We start from the raw sequence: 22,481 nt of genomic DNA on the forward strand, positions 1-22,481 counted from the left end.
AAAAATGTGGGTGAAGTTCACATCATTACTCCTAGTAGGGCACTGAGCTGGAGATACAGTGCTTGGGGGATGCTAGAGTGTGGGAAGATGTGCATGTTTGTGAGGTAGCAAACAGGAGTCAGCCACTACTGCAGAAAGAGAGACCAGAGCTCTGAAGCCGAAATGCTTGAGAAATTGCCACAGCAATTTAGTCTTCATGCAGGTTTCAATGGATAACAAAGGAACCTTTTTCTTCAAACGCCATAGGAAAAGCCACATCTCTTCATTAACTGACTGAATGGTGTTAAAAAGGCACAAAAAAGGACTAGGCTTACCTCTTTGTGATACCAGCACATGTGAACAAATTCAGTTCTGTAGAGACACAGTAGCACATGATCACAGTAAATTAGATCTTTTATTGCTTCGAAGCAGAAACAAATATATAATTTATGTGCATTCACGTATGTAGGCATAATAAACACAATCCTCAGGAGAAAAGCATGAACCACTATCCCTTTTTAAAAGTTCAGGTTTTAATTAAATTTCAAAACAAGCAGGGAAGTTGTAGAAAATAATGTAGCATAAACAATTTTTTATCTAATGTAACAATTGAGAAGAAAACCCTTGGTCTTAAAATAATTTTCGCACCTTTTGAAGTCACTTGAAAAGTTTCCTTTTTATTTCAAGAAAAACTAATAAGAGAGTAATTTATTGGTAGTATGGTAACACCATCTTCCAGCTGGAATTCCAATGGAGTTATGAGGCAATGAAACTAAAATCTTGAAGAAAAATAAATTTATGTTTGTTCTGAGCGTCTCTTCACTTTTAATTTGAAAGCTTTCTAAACAAAAGGTGTGTGTGTGGGCGGTGTTCTTATTTTGAAAGATTTCTAGCTTTGTCTTTTTTCTTAAACTTTGCTGTACAGATTATGAAAATATGGAGACTTAACAATGCCCACCTTCGTAAAATTTTTACATGTGTTCATGTGTTCAAAAGCCTGCTATCCAAGTCACCAGTTCCCCAAAGCATGACACAGTGGCACATGGAAAGCAGATTTCATTTTGGTAGCAATATTTGGAAATACAAAGTGGACAAGGACAAAGGACCAAACATTAGAAGCAAACATGTTCCTTTTTTTTAATCAATATCTTGTTAGACTGGTCGGTTTCACTCATTAATCTTTTGGTAAGTGAAAAATGAAACAGATTGACTATTACTGCAAAAAATAAAATTGCAAATTAAACTCATTCTAATGAAATTGCTTGCAAAGAGTGCTACTTCATCACATACAACTTCCGTCAAAAGAGCTTGGACTTCAGAGTACCCATTTCTTTGAGGCCATGTATTTAGAGATAAATTCTGAATCCAAAAGACTTGAAAAAAACTTTCTAGTCTTACACTATGTATATTTTTAAAGCCATGTAAGTTCCACCAAAAAAATAAAAAAAAAAGTATTTTGTGTTTAATAGCTTTGAACAAATCTGAAATTGAACTTCATGTGACTGCTGTGTTGCATCTAAATGATCACTGTATTATAGCTGAGATGGGACATACAAAAAACCCAAAAAAAGAAATGCCTGGAGGTTTGCAATGAATTATTTTTCATTTCTTCAGCAACTGCTGCATAGTGATTGATCTAGTATCGTACAACACAGGAAATTAGCAATTAAAGGCTTCCATGCATCCAGCATTACATCCTACAAATCCTGTTAACCACAGGAGCAAAATTAGAAGAACAAGATGAATCAACAAAAGTAAAAAGTGCTTATTGTAAGCTGTGTGGAATTTGTCCTTTGCTGAAAAACATGAAAACTCTGCAGAGATTGCATGCACAAGAGTATTTAATGTAGGATTATAACTCAATTAAGACAACTATTTCTCTGATCCTGTAATTCTAAGGCATTTTGCAGATGTCTGTGAATCCCAGGCTGCAATACAAATTTCTTTCTGTTCTCCATAACATAAACTCACATGTTATGAAAAGACTCATTTAGTCTTCTGTCTAGGAAAATAATCTTCACAATGTAGGTCAAAAGATATTCTACTGTTCTAGATGAATCTAAAATAAGGTAAACTAAATTAAGATACAGAACATTAAATGTGAACATTGTCCATATATGTAAATACGGCATTAACAATCAAGCCTAACTGATACCCTTGTTTCCTTAAGGAATGCTTTGACCATGTCCCTGGGCACAGGGGAAACAGATTCCCAGGCCAGCATGAGCCATGCCAACCCCAGAACTGGAGGCAGTGTCACACACAAGGCTGTGCACGCAAATTGCACAAGATTGCAACTTCAGCCTCCAAGCTAGCCTGGAGATTGCTGTGCTGTGCTTTGCTACAGGAATAAACATGTCCTTTCTCTGTTCCAATGTGAACAAAAGTGCATTTACACTATCATTAATCATATGACACTGTTTCGCTTCAGATTTGTCAAAACTAATTCAGGTTTGCTGAATTTAGCGACAGATACGGGATTTATCTAGACTGGCAGAAGAGAAAAAGGTTACATAAACTTTGCTAACATATCCAGACAAATTAAATTGTTAATCCATGCCTAAACAAAAGGTCACTATTAGCTCTAAAATTTCTTAGCTAATCTCTGACCTAATTTTGACCTCTCTTGTTAATTGCAGAAATGCTTTCAGTTAATGTATTGGTTAGCTGTGTTTACACCCTCCACTTCTGTAGTTTCTTGCCTTGCAGCTCATAAATTAAAGACAAAATATCTTTTTCTAAGTCTAATTAGTACCCAATTAGCTCCATGTTGTTACCTAGAGTGGAACCAATAGTAAAGACAAATATTAACCATTTTCATCTGTTTCATGTAGGAGGCATTTATGAACATGAAGAAAGGAACATCAAAAACTTTATTTCAATTTTTTTTCCTCCAGATCATAAAATATTACTTTACAAAGCTTGTAAAAATAGCTAATTCTTCAACTTCTATTAATTCCCGTTAGAAAGAGGTACAGTTATATCACTGCTTGAAGAGAAGAACTAATTAAAGAACACATGCAAATCTAATGGATCTGCAATCATCTTAGTAGGTTGTATCCAGACATAATCATTTCTTATTGCATCATACTTCTTACAGAGATGTTTACACTGGGTTTGTTTAATTCCTTTAGTATCATAACGATTGCATATCAGGGTATGGTGTATCAATATCCATAAAATGTCCCCTTCTGTGAAAGAGTAGTTTTTGTTGAAGTAAAAGTGAAGCACTTGAGTTATAATTCCAAAAATAATTTCTCTACATTCACTTTTTTTTTTTTTTAAGTCAGAAGTGTTCAGGTTCTAAAAACATATGTGGGCTTAATTTAAAAATTAAGCCTGAGAGACAAACTAAACCCGACTGCATTGTAAAATGTATATAAATTTATGATAAGGAATTCTAATAATGTAAGAAATAAAAAACTCAAAGTAAAAAAGAACTATACAAATAGCATGCCTTATGTTCATTTGAACTAAGTAATATAAGGAATTACAGTTTGAAAACCTACTGTAATCAGATACTGAAGTTATAATGCTCAGCAGAAATTCAATATACTTCTAAATGCTGAAGCCTTACCATTCCATCACATTCATATTCCGCGTCTTCGTACTGATAAAAGCTTCTCCAAAGTAAATTTATCCAGTCATACTGAGGATCATACTTGTCACCCAAGAGATAACATAACTCTAAATTATGCTCAGAGTTTTCTTCTTCTCTTCTATAGGAAATGAGAGTGATCTTCTATCATCTGAACAAAGGCACCTGGCCTACTGCAAAAATGAAAAAGCTTGTCCATTACTGTTTGTCACATTGGTAGATAAACTCTTGCCTATGAAGGGCCTAAAAGTTGTTTTATTACAGTACAGTCAACTGTTTGGATCAAACCCAGATTCATATTCATTTGCTAGCTGCAAATAAATCCCACTGTACTGTCAGTACAGTTTTCTTATATTTTAACATTATTCACCAAAAGCTCCATTCTTCTGAGTTTGCGCTTATTCTTTGGCATTGGCTTGTCATATAAACCATTTTTGAGAAGATGCTCCTTGCTGTGATGGATCTGGGCACCATGCTGAAGCTGGAAAGAGCATAAAGCTTGAAGTGGACGGAGTATAGTCTGCAGAAAGATGAAGGGGTGGGGGGAGACAAAAAAGCCAACTTTTTAGTAAACGATTTTAGAGACATCAATTATTACAGGCTTTGTATTCAAGGACTACTTAAAAATGCTAATAAAATATAATTTGGATGATAAATGCTGATAAAATATAACCTTTGGAGACAGAGGGCACAGCTGAATAAGAGATGTACTAAAAAGAAGCCACATAGTAGACATATATCCACCTACCTGCTGTCGTCCCTTACTCCTTCCTTGGACCCACTCACTCCTGACTTCAGTCCCAGCTACGTTACTCTAAGTTATGACTTTAACTTGACCTTACCAATGGACTACGATCAATTACTGTGGCTCAGCCAACAAGTTGTAATAAAATAAGTAACAATAACTAAGCTGTTTGTGCTTGCATCCTGAAAATACCTTAAGGCAGCATTTTAGAAAGAGAGGAGGGACTCATGATCAAGGCAGCTGGACTGCTATCCTGGAGACTGGACTGTATCCCTGCTTCTGCCCAGCGATATTATGTAGGACTAATGAAGCCACACAAACAAAATTTATCTCAATTGGTTCCTAACTGTATGTTCTTCATTTTCTGGTTGCCTGACTCGGTATCATGGGGCTTCATGTGCAGATGTGTAAAGCAATCACAAATGTAACTGCAGTCAGCAGGAGATGAGTTTCTACCAAGTAAAATGTGACTCTTCCAAGCACACAGGAAAATGAAGTTACATTGGGCATGAAACTAAGTGCCCAACTTTAACTTCCATGGCTCTCAACTTCAATTCATCATCTTATATGCTGGGAATAGCACTCATTTAATTCAGAGAGGGTATAAAAACGTGCACAAATGTTTATGAAGCTCTTGGCTATTGCAACATTTATAGAAGCACCTTTGAGAAACTGGTAATTTTGCCTTTGAAAAGTAGGCTGGGCCAGTTCTGAGTGGTAGGGATGAAACAGAATACAGGACTGGGAGTTGTAGACACTAACAAAACATTCACCCTGGACCTGAATGAGACAGAAGTCCTAATGAAGGAAAAATATGCCAATGTTGTCCTAGCACACCAAAGGAAAAAGTAAATATACAAAACCCACTTTCATTTCAGTATTTCTAATTTTTCATAGATTTAACTTCTACAATAAATAATTACATTCTTTTAGCATAAAAGCATATGGTAGCCACACTGTCATAAAAGATATACAAGTTTCTAGAAAAGTTTCTTTACATAGAGTTCCAATTTGTGAGCCATATTTTCTTGTGTGGCCACACACTGTCCCAGTCTGGTTCCAAATGCAATTGATTTAATGTTGAGGTGACTCTAGTGTCACACAGGCAGACACAGGGGTGGCATACTCTACATCATGACAATTGCAGAAGCAATTTTTGACCTGGGAATCTTTTTTAGCAGGCAGAGGTCAAGTACCAAAATATTCATTATCTGATGGAGAGGGATACGAGCACCCCAGGGTGGACACTAGAATGTAGTGAATACATGGATAAGTTTTAAATCTCTGTCACAGACCCTTCTGTACTACATTCTGGGCACAGAATCAGATTGCAGACCTGGGTCTATGGTGCAAAACTACTCATAGGTCTTTTTCAAAAGGCTTATTAAATTTGTATTACTAATGTCAGCAACAAAAGATTAAGAAGGACATTATCTTAATAACCTCTTCCATCACAGACTAGTGGGATCACAACTTGCAAGGAAAAGGCTAATGTCCAATTAGTATTCTTTGACCTAGGATAAACTTAAACTCAAGACTGTTAAGTCCCAAATTCCTCCGAAGACATGTAAGAGTTGTGAGCTGGCTGGTAGGAAGACATAACCCAGTGGGTTGCATTCCATGGCTGCAGGAGTGCAGGAGGTCAGTGGGGCACGCTTACAGAAGCATTTTATCTTCGAGCTAGCTGTAAGGGGGTATTCAGATCACCTCTGCCATCTAGTTTTTGCAGAAAGCAACTTACTACTTTCCATGCAGTAATATACTCAATTGCCTGTCTCAAACCGGATCAGTTTTTGGGTTTTTGAGAGTCGAAGATCACCCTGCTGTGCTTTGACTTCAGGGGATCATTTAAAAATACTGACCTATTAAAAAAAGATAACGGTTATTTGATTCCAGTAAATATCCTGAGACCAACATACACTAAAAAGAAAATTAATCCTACCTGACTGATAACTAATGAAACTTTTTAGAGTCTAGCACCAGTTACTCTCAATGACATTTGTCAGCCCAGTAACTTTAAATTCAGATATTAACTGAAGAAGTAAACCATAAATTTAAAGGTAGTTAAATAATTTAATATCCTACATAAGAGAGATAGAAACTTTACTGATACTAATCTCCATTTTTTCTTAAGTTTCTCACACCTTGGAAATATTTTTCCATTTTAACAAGTTATTTCTAAAGGTATTTTACAAATTCCCAAGAGCCTCAACTGATAGTACCTGAAGTAATACTATTCCCCATTATTAGAACATGAAGAGACTGGTGAAAATATCTGAATGTTTCTATGACAATTTTGTTCTCAACAGAAGTAAATAAACAGTCTAAGGTGTGTATACATATATACCATCTCCTAACATCTATTATAGGATGTACAATTTAAAATTAATAAACTCTCCTGAATTTAAGTGGTTTCAGGTTTTATCTACCATTAGGAAAAAGCACAAGAAAGTCAATGGCACAAAGCCTTCAAGACCCAGCACAAAAATTTCATTCCAAACACTGCTTGCTACATCATTCAGTACCAATGAATCACTAATCAACTAAATAATCATCAAGTTTTTTTGGCTTCATGAAAATTAGACATCAGAGTGATTATAGGCTGTAATCTCTGCCAAGCTTACTAATATCTTCCTTTGCTACAAAATACTAATCATACTTTAGAGTGAGTATAACTTCCGTTACATGAGTGCAACATGTAAATTCTATACATTATAGCACATTAGCATGTGTTGGTCTCAGAATATTTACTGGAGTCAAATAACCATTATCTTTTTTTAATAGATCAGTATTTTTAAATGATCCTCTGAAGTCAAAGCACAGCAGGGTGATCTTTGACTCTCAAAAACCCAAAAGCTAATCCAGTTTGAGACAGGCAATTGAGTATATTACTGCATGGAAAGTAGTAAGTTGCTTTCTGCAAAAACTAGATGGCAGAGACGATCTGAATACCCCCTCACAGCTAGCTTGAAGATCAAATGCTTTTGTAAGCCTGTCCCACAGCTTACAGTTAACTGTTAATTACCGTTATTTAACATAGTACATAAACCAAAGTAGTTTTCAATACACGATAGTTAAGAAATACCCAAAAGAAAACTGTTTAAAAAAAAAAATCAATCTAGCATGTTACATTTGTACAATTTAGTATATTACATGTGCCTGGTACACAGTCTATGTTTTGAAATTTTGCAATAAGAAATGTCATGTGAACTTAGAAGAATGTCACAGGAAGAGATAACTACAACAGTGCATCTCTGCACTATTTGCCCTGCAACATACAGAGTAGTACTTTTATTTGTTTTGGGATAAATCCCCAACTGTCATCTCTACAGATTTTTATTCTGTATTGTGGCAAGCATGTATTTGGTGCCTTATAAACCAACCATTTTAAAAAAGCAATGTACAGGTGAAAAGAACCTGATTCACTCCATCATATTTAGAACTGCAGGGCAAAGTGTACAAGAAAGTAGTACAGGATGAGAGAATGTGATGGGAAAGAAGAAGGAGGTAGAAGGAAAGAAGGAACTGGAAGACACTAGGACTGCTGAGTTAAAAATGCATAAAAGGTACAAAAGAGAAACAGTGAACAGAAAAGATAAATGGAAAAAAGAGGGAAAAACAAAAGGGAGATTGAGTAAAAAGTACAGGAAAAATCTTAAATCCTGAGACAAATGAACCTGGAGACTGCATAGTGAAAACTTGTAGAAGTGGAAGTGCCAGGGGAAAGCACTAGACAACTAAAGAAAAGGAAGAGAAAAAAAAAACAAGGAAAAAAGAGGAACTGAGGAGATGGGTTGAGAAGGTAGCAGTTGTTTTCAATAACCAATCTATTACTCCATACACAAATGGGCTACCACAGTAAAAATGGTCTGCAAGATAAGTAGTCTGCATTCAGCCTTGATGGACATTGCAGCACCAAATACAATCTGTTACAGGACATGATCTGACCCTAATGGGTACTTTTAACATCATCAAAGCAAGATTTTTAGCCCTGAATCTTGCCCAGGTTTACCTTCAGACAACTCTTTGTGGTAAAAGAGCCAATCTAACTCCATTATGGGGTAGAACAAAAAATACCATACTAGAATTTAACATACTCAAAAGAGGAATAGCAAAACAATCATACAAGACCTTTGTACCTAACAAGTTCCCTCAGCAATCTGACAGCAATGTTGAATAAAGAATAGGAAAACTATAGAGACTTTTGGAACACGACAGGAAAGAGTCACAGTTATCTGAACATGCTAGAGTTAATAAACATCTGAAAAAAAATAGTTTCTATTGGTACATTCTTGGTTTAGTTTGCTATGCAACAAAACCCTTACAATGCCATTAAGATTTTGAATGTCAAATGTGACATTAATAGCTAAGTACCTTTGCATCCCTTCTACTATTCATAAAAGAAAAACTCAGATGTTTAAAACTACATACCTCTTGTATACTCTTATTTTTTTCCATGATACTAAGAGCAACAGCTGCACATTCAAGTGTAGACAGACAGGTGTTTGTTGGCTGAGTACGGATTACATATTGACTTGAAATGTTGGGTTTTAACTGCACCTGAAAAATAGCACACTCTACTAAAATAAACAGGTCAGTATATCAAACAAAATACTTCCTTCCTACACTAAGCAAAACACAGGCCCTTCCCCTCTGTGGGCAGTCACCTTCTTTCCATTTTGCTGTTTTGTCTCCCAGTAGCCAATAACTTTATGTTACTGTTAAGTATAATACTATAATGCCTGTAAGTTGCCATCAGAGACATGAACAGCTCATTTGTTACTGTACAAACACATAAAGAAAATACAATTGTTTGTTTAGAGAAAGACTGGGTGAAATTTTAGCAACCAATTTCAGGTGCCATAGATATCTTATACAAAAATAATATTATTCACCTATGCTTGTTTTATCGTACACTCCCATACAATAAACAATGACTGTATAGTCACTGACACTATTTACCTTGGTTAAATATTATTTGTCAAGTTCTGAATGAAAGACTTTTAGAAACTACGTTTACTCATATAACATACTCGGGCACTGATTAGAACTATTTGCTTACCTAAATCACGTTTGAAAATGATCTGTTGGTTCTGCCTCAAGTGATAACCACTCTATACTATCACACAAGTTAAAGGTTTTTAAGAAAAAGAAATTTAATTCAACCACTACACTGCCTATTTTATCAGCTCCAAAAGCTTTTACTGAGTTTATAAACAGTGGTTGAAACATCAAAGAATTTACATTATTATATGTTGTGTCAAAATTCAGATATTATTCCTTTATTCCTAAAATTTCCATCTCCACATATGTTTAAAATATAATTTGCCAAACAAGTCAATGTTTTAGCAACATTGTCACTATTCGTAACCAAAATTTATCAGTTCCTTTTCCAAAAAATTGTACTACAGTACCATAAACCCTAAGGAGTTATTATAAAAGAGCAAGGCAATTTTCTTTTTTTTTTTATCTTATCCCAACAATTGTCTTTTATTTTTCCTTCTTCTCAAAAAAATGAGTGACTGTTCCCTATGGCCACCACAATATTGCTCCCATTCTTCGTGCCAGACGTTTTTCAGCATTCCTCACTTCATTCAGTATTTTCCCTCTTCGCTTTTCCCATTTTTGCTTTTACTTGTAATGTTTCGTTTTCCTTCATCTCTTTTACATGCAATGACCCATTTTCAGCAGTTCAAGGTATCTCATTTATAAAAGAGAAACTCCAAGCCGCTGAAGAAACCTGAATGAATAAGATCAAATTCCAATGGTTTACCTGATCCCAATGTAATGGGAATTAAAAATAAATAAATAAAAAGGTGACAAGAGAAGAAGAGAGCCATTCTGGAAAGGACAAATAAGTTAGCTATAAAAGCTCAATATACTCAAATATAGGAAAAGACAGAAAAATGTACCTTTGTGAGAGAAGGTCCTAACTTGTTTATCAAAGGAAACTTTTTTTTTTTTTTAATGCTAGTCTTCTTATTGGGTAGGCTTGAAGGATCAAAACATGCACATTTCAGAATGTTTTAAAAGTTTCCAGCAAGGATTGTTTCGATAGTTTAGAGAGATCACTTTCAACAGCCAAAGAATACACACTTGGTTTGCAAAATTGAGAAGCTGAACTCATGTTAGTTGTGTAAAGAATACAGCATACTAACATTATGATTTTTGCATTATATAAAAATACATTTGTATTCTTTCCACAACTGTAATACTGGAAATGTCATTTTAATTAAATAATTTTAAAATCACATCTTCCAAAATCTATTTTGTACCCTTGAGTGAAGATCGATGCTTTTGCTATTTTAAAGCTGCTTACCATAATAATTACCTGGAATGCATTGTATTTTTAATCATAGAATCATAGAATCATTTAGGTTGGAAAAGACCTTCAGGATCATCGAGTCCAACCATTAACCATGCCCACTAAACCATGTCCTTAAGTACCCTGTCCACTCGCTTTTTGAATATCTCCAGGGATGGTGACTCAACCACTTCCCTGGGCAGCCCATTCCAATGTTTAACAACCCTCTCAGTAAAGAAATTTTTCCTAATATCCAACCTAAACCTCCCTTGCCTCAACTTGAGGCTACTTCCTCTTGTCCTATCTCCAGCCACCTGACAGAAGAGACCAGCACCCACCTCACTACAACCCCCTTTCAGGTAGTTGTAGAGAGTGATAAGGTCTCCCCTCAGCCTTCTCTTTTCTAGACTGAACAGCCCCAGCTCCCTCAGCCGCTCCTCATAAGACTTGTGCTCCAGGCCCCTCACCAACTTGGTTGCCCTTCTCTGGACACGCTCCAGCACCTCAGTGTCTTTCCTGGAGTGAGGGGCCCAAAACTGAACACAGTACTCGAGGTGCGACCCCACCAGTGCCCAGTACAGGGGGACAACCACCTCCCTGTTCCTGCTGGCCACACTATTTCTGATACAGGCCAGGATGCCATTGGCCTTCTTGGCCACCTGGGCACACTGCTGGCTCATATTCAGCCGGCTGTCAACCAGCATCCCTAGGTCTTCTCCTGTCAGGCAGCTTTCCAGCCGCTCTTCCCCAAGCCTGTAGCGCTGCATGGGGTTGCCGTGACCCAAGTGCAGGACCCGGCACTTGGCCTTGTTGAACTTCATACGACTGGCCTCAGCCCATCGATCCAGCCTGTCCAGATCTCTCTGTAGAGCCTCCCTACCCTCAAGCAGATCGACCCTTCCCCCCAACTTGGTGTTGTCTGCAAACTTGCTGAGGGTGCACTCAATCCCCTCATCCAAATCTTTGATAAAGATAATAAACAGAACGGGGCCCAACACCGAGCCCTGGGGAACACCACTTGTGACCCGCTGCCAACTGGATTTCACCCCTTTCACAACCCTCTGGGCTCGTCCATCCAGCCAGTTTTTCACCCAGCGAAGAGTACACTTGTCCAAGCCATGAGATGCCAGCTTCTCAAGGAGTATGCCATGAGAGACAGTGTCAAAGGCCTTGCTGAAGTCAAGGTAGATAACAGCCCCAGTCCTTCCCTCATCCACTAGGCGGGTCACCTGGTCATAGAAGGAGATCAGGTTGGTCAAGCAGGACCTGCCTTTCATAAACCCATGCTGACTGGGCCTGATCCCCTTCTTATCCTGGACTTGCCATGTGAGTGCTCTCAAGACAAACCGTTCCATAATCTTCCCCGGTACCGAGTCAGGCTGACAGGCCTGTAGTTCCCCGGATCCTCCCTCCGACCCTTCTTATAAATGGGAGTCACATTGGCAAGCCTCCAGTCCTCTGGGACCTCCCCCGTTGACCACGATCGCTGATAGATGATAGAGAGTGGTTTGGCAAGGATATCTGCCAGTTTAATCAGGTTATACAATTACCAACTGTTAATTAAACTGAAAATGCACCAGTGGTCTCAAAGCACGTATAAATGTATCTTTCCTGAACTTACTTACTATTCTTAGATATTTGAAAGTAATGGTTACAGGTGATAATATACAGAGTTATTTCCTGTAAATTCAATGGTCATCCCCACTTAAAACTCATTTTCATTTTCTGCACCTATTCAGCATATTTCTGCAAATAAATTGGCACAATATATGACAAATTACTCCATGAATGCCTATTACCTACTACAAAGTCGAACCTAATATTTTATATTTAAAGCCAAGATAGTTGAAGTAGTTGATTATTCCATGTCTGCAAACTCATTGTCTTTAGTCTCTAGCTCTGTACTCTTGACTGTCGAAAGAAAAGATTTTATACCTAGCACTTCATTAGCAGATTATGCTTGCTGTTACACTATACTGGAATCCTATCATACAATCTTTAATTTATAGTCATACTGTAGAATTTTTATCTACCGTATGAAAGATGTTAACAGTTACTTGGATATTCAACAGCAAATTCTGTCCATATGCTGGGGAACAGATCCAGGGCAGATTTAAGAATGAAGGTAGTGGATACATACTAGCCTTTATCAACTACCTTCTTCAATTTGATATTGAAAAATTAAAAGAGAGTGAATTGATTTAGGGGAGAAAATGTAGAATTTGGATATCTGTGTATGTAATGAAATGCAAAAGAAAATTAAAATTAAATTAATATTTTCATTTGTTGTTCCTGAAGGTTTGCTCAGTTTTATGCTCCCTTTACTGGGACCATGTATGGATATCCATCATGACAGACTAGGAAGGCTAGTTATTTCAAGTATACAGAGATCTATGCTGGAGGGAGCTTTTAGTCCCTACTTAGAAATTCCTAGGTAGGTATTAAAAACCAGGGTAAACTCAGGCCATTGTTTCTCCAGCATGTATCCTGAGCAGCAGAGCAGGCACATATCCACACTTTTTCTCAACAGCTGACAGCCACACTCTTCACAAAGTCTTGCTACAGAGGTTGAAACCACCTCATGGACTACCTGCGGGCATACTGGCTTCCCCCTATTCAACACAGGCAACAGTGTCTAAAGGCTTTTTTTTTTTTGTAGGAGCTAGGAATAGTTTTGTCTGCTGGTTTCTATACTTCATTTCTTGAGTCTCATGCTGAAAAAATCCTAAGATCATCAGCATTCCAGAGAAGGGAAAATTATTCATGATTGCAAGACAACTTCTATGGAAGAAAAGCTGCCTGCACTCTGTCTTACACCGTGGAGCCGAGAAGTGTGTAAGGGCAGCTCTCAAACAGCTGACAATGTACGAAAGGGCAACTTTATATTTCTAACAGTAACATCAGCAGCAACCTAATTTCTTCTTTCCTGGGAAGAGTCAGAGAGGATGGAAACAAGTGGTCCCCATCCATTTTTCTGAAAAATGACATTCACTAGGATAAGATGTAAATACCACAGAGAGAGAACACAGTGGTGGAGATCAGAGGAAGAATACCTGACCAGGACAACTCCCTGGTACAGTTTGTCCCTTAGGCTTCTTTCAACAAACATGCATTTTACCCTACTCTTTACTCCAGAGCAGCACAGTATCTAAATAAGCGATCCTCAGTCACCTGAAATACTGTTAGGGTAGCCTTTGTCTATCACAAATTGGATAGACTCACCGAACGACTGATTGTCAATCAGAAACTAGGTACACTCACTGAATGAATAAAACACACAATGAGGAGCTCCACCAACTTAGAGCATAAACCGAATGGTGAGACAAAACCAAAACAACATAGAAACCAAACTGAATTCATATAGTTAATACATATTTCAGACATGGGAAGAATATCTTCTTGAAAAAAATTGCCTAGATATATGAAATATTTACTGTTCTCAAACATGACTGGGTAGGAGGATGACTTCTCTCACTTTCAGCCAGCCTTGCCTTTTGTGGAGTTACTAGTTTCAGGTAGGGTATTGCAACAGTCTCATCAAAGCTTCTGCACTACCTAGATGTATTAATTCTTTGTCTGTCACCTGCATGTATCAAATCTAGCTGAACAAGCTTAATTCAAAGTTATGGAAACGTTCCTCCACAGTTAATGTAAACAAAATCAGATCATCTACCCCTTACATTACACTTCAAAAACTCAGAATGGGTATACATAAATACCCTATTTAAGTACATTTCAAAACAATAATCATGATATTTTATAACCACTTGTGCATAAAATGATAAACATACAATTTACTTTTTTTTTTTAGCTGTCAAAGCAATTTGCAAATCATACGCATACTTTGGAATAACTTCAGTAACTAAAAAAATACAGCAATGTCAAGTCAAAAAACCAGCAGCCTATTTAACACCACTCACCAAAATAAACAACAGTATAAGACAGAAGATGAAAACTGTTGCAACCAATTCAAACTAGAGAGAGGAATTTAGATAAGCTGAATGCAATTACTCACTGGAATGTAGCCAAAACACTGAAATTAGCATACCTATTCTCTTTATAAGTACAAGGGAGTTTGGGGGCTTAGTTTCCAAGCCATCAGAAGCATGAAGCAACACATACAATCAAGTTTCATTTCTATGTGTAACTCAAGACCCAGGGTTTCCAAAAGCCTGAATGTTGGCAATTCTCACAAACTGTTACATTCACTTAATAAACACTGGCTTCTCTGCCACCGCATTACCCTCTTAGCAAATGCTACAGCCTTTGAGTATTTACAAAGGATTTGAACCACAGTAAAAATAGTAACCCTTCAGTATTTCTCAGGTCTGAGTTCCTCTTCTTCCAAGGCCCTCTTTGGAGATCCCTGAGGCAAGTCACAACCCAGCTGATCCTGAGTTCCATTCAGAACTGATGGAAGCTAAAGTGTTGCCTTGATGGGGTCAAAGACCTGCTGTTTGAAATTTTTAAAATTTAAGTCAGTAAAGACAGGCAACTGATTTCTGTTCTTATTTTAAATATTAGGACTGGAGCTTTTGCAGAAAACTCCAAGTGCTATCCTCAGTCCTCTCCTTACTGTCATTATCCTTATCTTTTTACCTTTTCTGTGATGATTTCTTCACCATTACTCTTACTAGCTTTACTCTCCAAACAGAATCCAGCATTATGCAAAATTGTATCTGGAAAACAGTGCATCCCTAAGAGCACAGAAAGACTATAAAGTTAGTACACCTGTCTCACAGGGCATACTCAACAATTCTTGGTTTTTTCTGTCCTGTTTTCTGCAATTAGACTACAGGCACCTCAAAACAGGCAGAGGAACAACATATCCTTCTGTGGCTTCTGTGAAAAACCTAGTACTTACTTTAAGTTCCCTCCTCTTTTACTTATATTGATAGTGTCCTCATAAAATCCGAATTTCTGTTTGGGAATTAATTTGCTCAACTCTCAGAGAATAAAGTAAGCAAGTACCGTCCTGCTTAACACAGGCCGTAGTTATTGTTCATATGTACTGTTACTGTAACAAATATCTTCCAGAAAAAATACTATAAGCCTTTTTTTTTAAAAGGAATTCAAAAGGCACAAAATAAACCAGAAGGAGTACAACCACATCCTGCCATCTCACCCATCATTCTAGAAACTAAGAAAAAATTGCTTTTAAGGTGCTGAAGAGGAAGAGCATTCCATGTGTGCTACTGCACAACCAACCTCAGACAGAAAAGGTAAGCAGGCATGGGAAAGACCTTTCACTCAGTATTCAGTTAGCACAAGCACCTTTTAACTGTAAGCCAAAACAAACTATTTTCTGTATCTTATAGAAATTTCATGCAGTTAAATAAAATTACCTTCGTGACAGAGAAGATAGCCTGAGTAAATTTAGTCTCAGTATGCTACTGAAATTTAAATCGAGAATATAAATAAGTTATTTTGTTCAAAAGCTTAGCTTTAATTTAAAGTGACATCTTAAGAGCACTTTGTTTCTAAATACTGGAGGGAATAACTGCCATGCAACTGTCACAAATTGATAGCCTGAAAAAGTACAGAGATGTCACAAAAAACCCTGTTCACTTTGCATGACTTTTGATTGAATATTTAGGCATATCCATGACATTCCTGTGTATCTTCCATGTAAAATGGTGAAACAAGTTATAGATTATATTGTGACTTTCAGGTAAACTTGAATAAATTTGTTCAATTTCTACAAAATTACAAGATATTTTGCACATTGTCTAGACAATTTCCAATGAACCCCAAAACATTTCTCTTGGGGTATCCCACAAACCCTTCCTCTCAGGCAATTCATGGGGTCAGGTTAGACTCCAGAGTCTTATCACTACAACAAGCCTCAGAATATCTCACTACCGCTGTAATGGGAACTGCGGTAAATACATAATATTCCATCTTTGCATGAGAAGCACAACTGCTTCTGCTGAACAATGGCTGTGTATAGGTTTTACCTACTTACGCTCCTTTCAGCCTGTGCAGAAAAATCTGAATTCAGAGTTGCAATTCAGATTAGTTCTTTCACAGGTCAAAACCAGAAGCCTTCATACACCCTTATAAAACACACCTGTGTAACAGCAGTCCCCAGAATTTCTTTCATCATACGTAGTTAATGTATGAAAATACATTAAACTTCTATGCACTTTCAAGAATGACCTTTCTTTGCTTCTGGAACCAAAACAATTTAAGAACCAGATTTTATTGCTGTGGGGTATTACATGCTAAAGATAAATGGTCCAGAAGAAATCAGTAGAGCTACTCACTGAATGATTTAATGCTCATCATCTGAATATAATCCTACACGATGTCTCTTTGTTCCACGACTATGTCAAATGACAACTCTTTTAAAAATATCACCTCTGTGTTTCATGATGTCTCCTTCCTGTTACTGTATAAACAAGACTGAAAGAAAATAAATATCCAGTAATTTGGTATATAGAAAAATATTTGAGAATGCCATAAGTACATTCTGGGAAAAAAATAATTTCAGTGTTTTACAATATTCTGACATTTCTTTTAAAATAACTTTTTAATGAGGATAACTCAGACTGTACAGAGTATTTCTCTACTGTGTTCCTTGCTTTCATTTTTAGACATAGTTGATTGACAGGAAGAGAAATTAAATTGCAAAAGGAATGTGTCCTTCACAGACAGAGATTCTTACATCACATTCCCACGGAAAATTTTTTGGGGGGGGAATGGGACAATAGAAGAAATTTCCCCAAAACTCCCCACAAGTATAAGCACTTTCTGCACCTAACCCTTGCAAAAGTTTAAGTTTTTAGAGTACTCCTACAGTGCTTCAGCCAAATTTGTTCAATAGAGATTATTTCCCAAGAGCTGGGCAAGGAAGCAATGAACATAAAAAGGAAATGTTGCCTTTAAAAAGTAAATCAGAATAAACGCAAAGCTCTTATGATCGTACACGACAACATTACATTTTCCACATGTAAAAAATTGTGGTAAATGAACCAGGGCAGAAAAAAACACTGTAAACAAAAAACTTTACCAATAGCATCATTTATCTGCTGAAGACAAGTTTCTCACACAGCAAGCTTCCCACTTTGTAATTTAGCTTGTGTAAAGACTGGAGAATTTGATACATAAACATGAAACTTCCATTTATTAAATAGTTGAAAGAATTGCAAGCCAAATACCTACTTAAGTTAAAAAATAGCAACTAAAATAGATACCTCACTTTTCTAAATATATCTGTAATCCAATCTATATGTCAATATTGATCACCTTTACACATGATACTGTATGAAGTTAAGGTAAAGTTCAAGTTCCAAAGCACAATTTTTCTTGCAGGAGAACCTGGTAATTCAAAATACTTAGTACCATGTATGCAGACTGTTTTGAGAAAGTCCAACAACTACCTAATAATTTCTTAGGCTACATATTTCTCTCTTTAATGCACTATGAAATCAAAGATCTACACAAAAACATGGAACAGTTTGCAATGGTCTCCTTAGCACTTCATTTGATTTATAAAACTATTTACAACAGGCCCTTCTTCTGCCTATGCAATCACTACTGAATTTTTTCCACAAGGAATCTGTCATTACAGTTTTTTAAGAACACAAATTTTTAGAGTCTTCTCAAAGATGCTAAGAGAATTCAACAGTTTAGCACTTGTCACATCTTGCAAAGTCAAATAAAATTGTCTCCGATTTAGATTGTCAACTAAGGTAGCGTAAACACCTGCAAACTTTAGAAGTACCACCAAAGTAAACAATGTTTTGGAAGTTATTTCAGGTGCCCATCTGCATACTTTGAATCCTTAATGTTACATACAATACGGAAGGGGTAAAATTACGGAATCACAAAGTTTCAAATCATTTCCCACGATGTTTGTCATCACTTACACAATGCATGGAAAATGTAAAGCATGAAATAAGTGTCCACCCCAAAAGAAGTTTGGAAAATAAATCTATGCCTACCCGAGAACCTCTTTTTTCAAAGAAGAAAACAGGATATTCTGGCCTACACTTAATAAATAAGATGTAAACAGTAAGTAAATATTTAAAAAAAAAGGAGTAATCTTTTCAATGTTGCTGCTCTGCAGAAAGTAAGTATCTAACTTACTAGATAAGTAACACGAACTTTTACAGTAATGAAAATCTTCATCAGTAGAAGATATCTAAACCTGCATTTTCTAAGGTGTCAAGACTAGGCTGCTGATGGTGACAGACAAGTATCAGCCTCCAGTGCTGGAAGGAGATTGAAAGTTTGTATGCATGTCTCCTGCTTCCCTGGAAGACAAGACATTGGACTTGATGTCAGGAAATAAGCTGAGCTCACTAAATCACAATGCAACATTAAATAAGCCACCTTCCTTCTCTGAGCTCCAAGGTCTCTATCTGTAAGATGGTATTTACCCAATGCTGTAAAGCACTTTGAAGACTGAGGGACTGGATGATGAAGTCGGAGACAAATCAGAAACAGTAAGTGCTGTTACTGGAGATAAGAAGAGCATCTTCCTTCTGCTATTTCTGTGCGATATATTTCTAAAAAAGCTATGGATATGGCAAGGAGAAAAAAGTAAACTTGAATTATGCCAATCTTTCTTACATATAGGGATAAAAGAAAATCAAGGTTCCCTTCACTATTTCCCCTGTGTTTCTTGTACGAAAATTTACAAGCACAAAAAGCACTACAAAAAAACTCAGGCCGCCTTACTATCCTCAAAGAAAGCAAAATAGTATGGTCTTCAGTTAAAATAGGTAACTGAGATAAAGTGCAAGTGCAGACAAGCTGTAGTTCTAATCTAAAAGTAATAGTTCAAATTCCTGTAAAATAAGGCAGCCTGAGGCGGCTGACCCAAATGGCTTACATAAAATTAAGAGCTAACAGACAGTGAATTGTAAGGAAAGGAAAGTACTTACAGCTAAGGTAAAACAGAAGATAGGACTGACCCAGTAATATTTGGACTATACATTTTGCACAAATAATTGAAATAACATCTGGTTATGGTCTCAGGTTCTGAAACTGCAGGTTTTTACGTATAACTAAGGAATGAAATAAATTAATAATGGCATTATGTAATGTAAAAATAATTAAGTCCAAGTCATACAAGGCATGCTTGGCAGTTCATGAAATGACTATGCATTTTTAGTTAATTTCCACGCATTGTAATTTTTTGAATTTAGAGAAAGAAAGATCCAGAAATTATTTCTTGTAATACCTCTCTTGCTCTGCTTACCTTTAAAAAAAGAATGTCAGGCAACAGATCAATATTTCATGGAGCACAATTCTTTTAATAATTAATACAACAGGAAAGTGCTGAAAGTAAATGCAGTCAGTGAGCAGAGTACAGATCTAGAGAATGGGGTCATGAAATGAAGGAAGAAAATTTAATTACGTGTATTGTCACAGCCATTTAACTTTAATTACCTGCAAATATCAGAAAATTGAAAAGGAAAATTAAATACCTCAGTGTCAAAAAGTAGCATCAATGCAATAACATTGTTCTTCGGAATCTACTAATTACTTTTGCTTTCTCTGATTTCTTTTCTTCTTATTATATGTGAATAGTAAGTAAGCACTTCCTTGGATACAGAAAAAGCCGTGGAAGAAGCTCCTGAGAAGAACTTTGGCAAGGGCACAAGGGAACATGTAAAGAAAGACTAAAAGGAGGAAGAAGCCTTCAATTAATCTAGTTATTTGAAAGCAAGCTCAATCAAAATGAAAAATATTTCTAGTTTCCATTTTACAAAGTGTTCATATCCCATGAGAACTTCAGCATGGGTACAATGGTACAAAACCTGCAATTGCTCCTCAATTGTTCTAGCAGCAGGATATTCAGATAGTCAGCAAAGAGTTTGACAATAATTATGACAGAAATGGCAAAGAAATAGATTAAAAGCCAAGTTTCCGCCCAAGAGTAAAAATAGCATACTCTTCTGACATCTGGCAAATTACCTGAGACCTTTCAGTCACAAAGAAAATGTCACTGTATTAAGAGGTAATAAATACGTACTTATGACCAGAAAAATGTCAAAGTGGACCAATGTCATTTAAATTAACCTAAATGTCAGAAGGACAGACTCCTGTTGATTGCTCAGCATCATATCTCAGCTGTGCATGAAGTCCTGACCCAAAGCAATGCCCATTTCTCTCCCTCTGATCTCCATCTTCTCAAACAGCAATTTCTGCCAGTCCTAGCATAAACCACTTTGTTCTTTAGGGTCCAAAATATTCTTTTGAATGTTTCAGTTGTAATGAGACAGCAGCTAAAACCTGAACACATCAAACATTTCAGAATATATAGTAGATTTTAATTATTATCTTTGTCTTTCAAGTTATACAGCAGAAGATACGAGCTACTTACTTAATGAAAACAAGTTTTCTCGCTACATTAAAAATTAAACAATTTTAAAAAGCCAACATAACTCACAAACAAAAATTTGCTGTCAAAGCTCACAAAGACTTCTACAGCCTACAGATAAGTGGGCTTTCCTGTGGGATTATTAGTAAAATCACCACTGTCACATAATATTGATAAAAAACATTTATAACAAGTCAGTGAAAACAAGGTATTTTTATTCTGTTAGTAGGAGGATGCATGGCTGAATTCATACCACTTTCTGGGACCTACATTATGACAGTCTTCCCCGCTGCAACTGTTGTTGGCTGGCCTTTGTTGCCTTGGGTTCTGATTTGCCTCCTGCCCATCTGCACCACTTATTCATGACCATACCTCTTTCCCTTGCAGAATTAAGCTGGGCATTGTCCATTTACTTGCGGTCTATGGCAAAATTTGGTATTTAATCTCTCTCATGCAAATTGGAAACTGTGACAAAGGAAAACAGATATAGGAAAACAGAAAGATAAAAGAGAGGATAAAAGGGGACTGTAATAAAACATATTTACTACTTGGCACCATTTATTATTTGGTCCTCATATATTCACTTGCCTAAGTCCCATAACCGTGGAGGATGAAAGACTGTATTTTTCTCTGCATCTCCTCAGCTTACTGAATAGGAGATTTTATAAAAATCATTCAGAGACCAAACATCGGAAAAGGAATAAGCTAAGATACAGCCAGATGATAATACTGATTCTTGCTATTTTCCTTGCTCTTCTGTTCTGCATGTTTTGCGTATGCAGATGACTGGATTTTTTTATATTTCTATTTTTACATTAAATGTAATCCTCTCTCAAGGTGTTCAGACAGTTGCATATACATCTTAAACTGTATTATACTCATGTCTGTGAACACTAACTGTATTAGCAATAAGTTTTTAACCTCCTCTAGAAGGAATTTATCTAAATGGAAGATTACATTTTAGAATAGCTGCTTGTCCCAGCAAAGAAATTCTTCTGATTTTTGAACATGCTTTCAGAAACAGACTGCTACTCCTTCTTTAAACCTCTACGCTTGAAAATGGCAAATCACCAAATAAAGTTTTACTATCTAAACATACCAGAGGACCAGACCACAAAAAACACTTTCTGTTAAAAACCACATCAATGTAACTATTCACACACCTTTAAACATTACAGTTTGTCTATCAACTCATTCATAACTTTACCTATCATTAATCATTACTGGAAAAATAACAGAATTAATTTCAGCTTCTGCTCAACTATGCATGCTGCCAGTTTTGTATTGATAATTCCAGCATTGCTGCAAGTTGAATTGCTGGCAGAAGACCCTACTGCCAACTACAATTCAAAGTTCTACACCTATTGACACTTTCGCATTTTATCCTATCTATCTGCCTTAAACCAGATGGCATTTTATCACTTCCTGCCTAGCATTTAATCCCTCATCTTTCCCCATTGGGCTTCTCCTACCTAGTAACTCCAGTGGCGCCACTAGAATTGAAAAGCAGGTGGATCTCTTA

At 36.6% G+C, this 22,481-nt stretch overlaps 1 protein-coding gene across 6 annotated transcripts in view; it reads right to left on the reverse strand.

Annotated features, from left to right (window-relative positions):
• Positions 1-375: 375 nt before the first annotated feature.
• The window catches only part of DTWD2 (DTW domain containing 2), a 91,924-nt gene continuing 69,818 nt past the window's right edge, over positions 376-22,481 (reverse strand). For all 6 annotated transcript variants that reach the window (XM_030004447.1, XM_041120880.1, XM_041120882.1 and 3 more), the window contains 2 exons: positions 8,754-8,882; positions 376-4,097 (listed from right to left, as the gene is read on the reverse strand). In XM_030004447.1, coding sequence (XP_029860307.1) covers positions 3,927-4,097; positions 8,754-8,882 — 300 coding nt within the window. In that variant the 3' untranslated portion in view covers positions 376-3,926. The remainder of the gene's footprint in view (positions 4,098-8,753; positions 8,883-22,481) is intronic.

This window comes from Aquila chrysaetos, chromosome Z, assembly GCF_900496995.4.
Source record: "Aquila chrysaetos chrysaetos chromosome Z, bAquChr1.4, whole genome shotgun sequence".
Lineage (NCBI taxonomy): Eukaryota > Metazoa > Chordata > Aves > Accipitriformes > Accipitridae > Aquila > Aquila chrysaetos.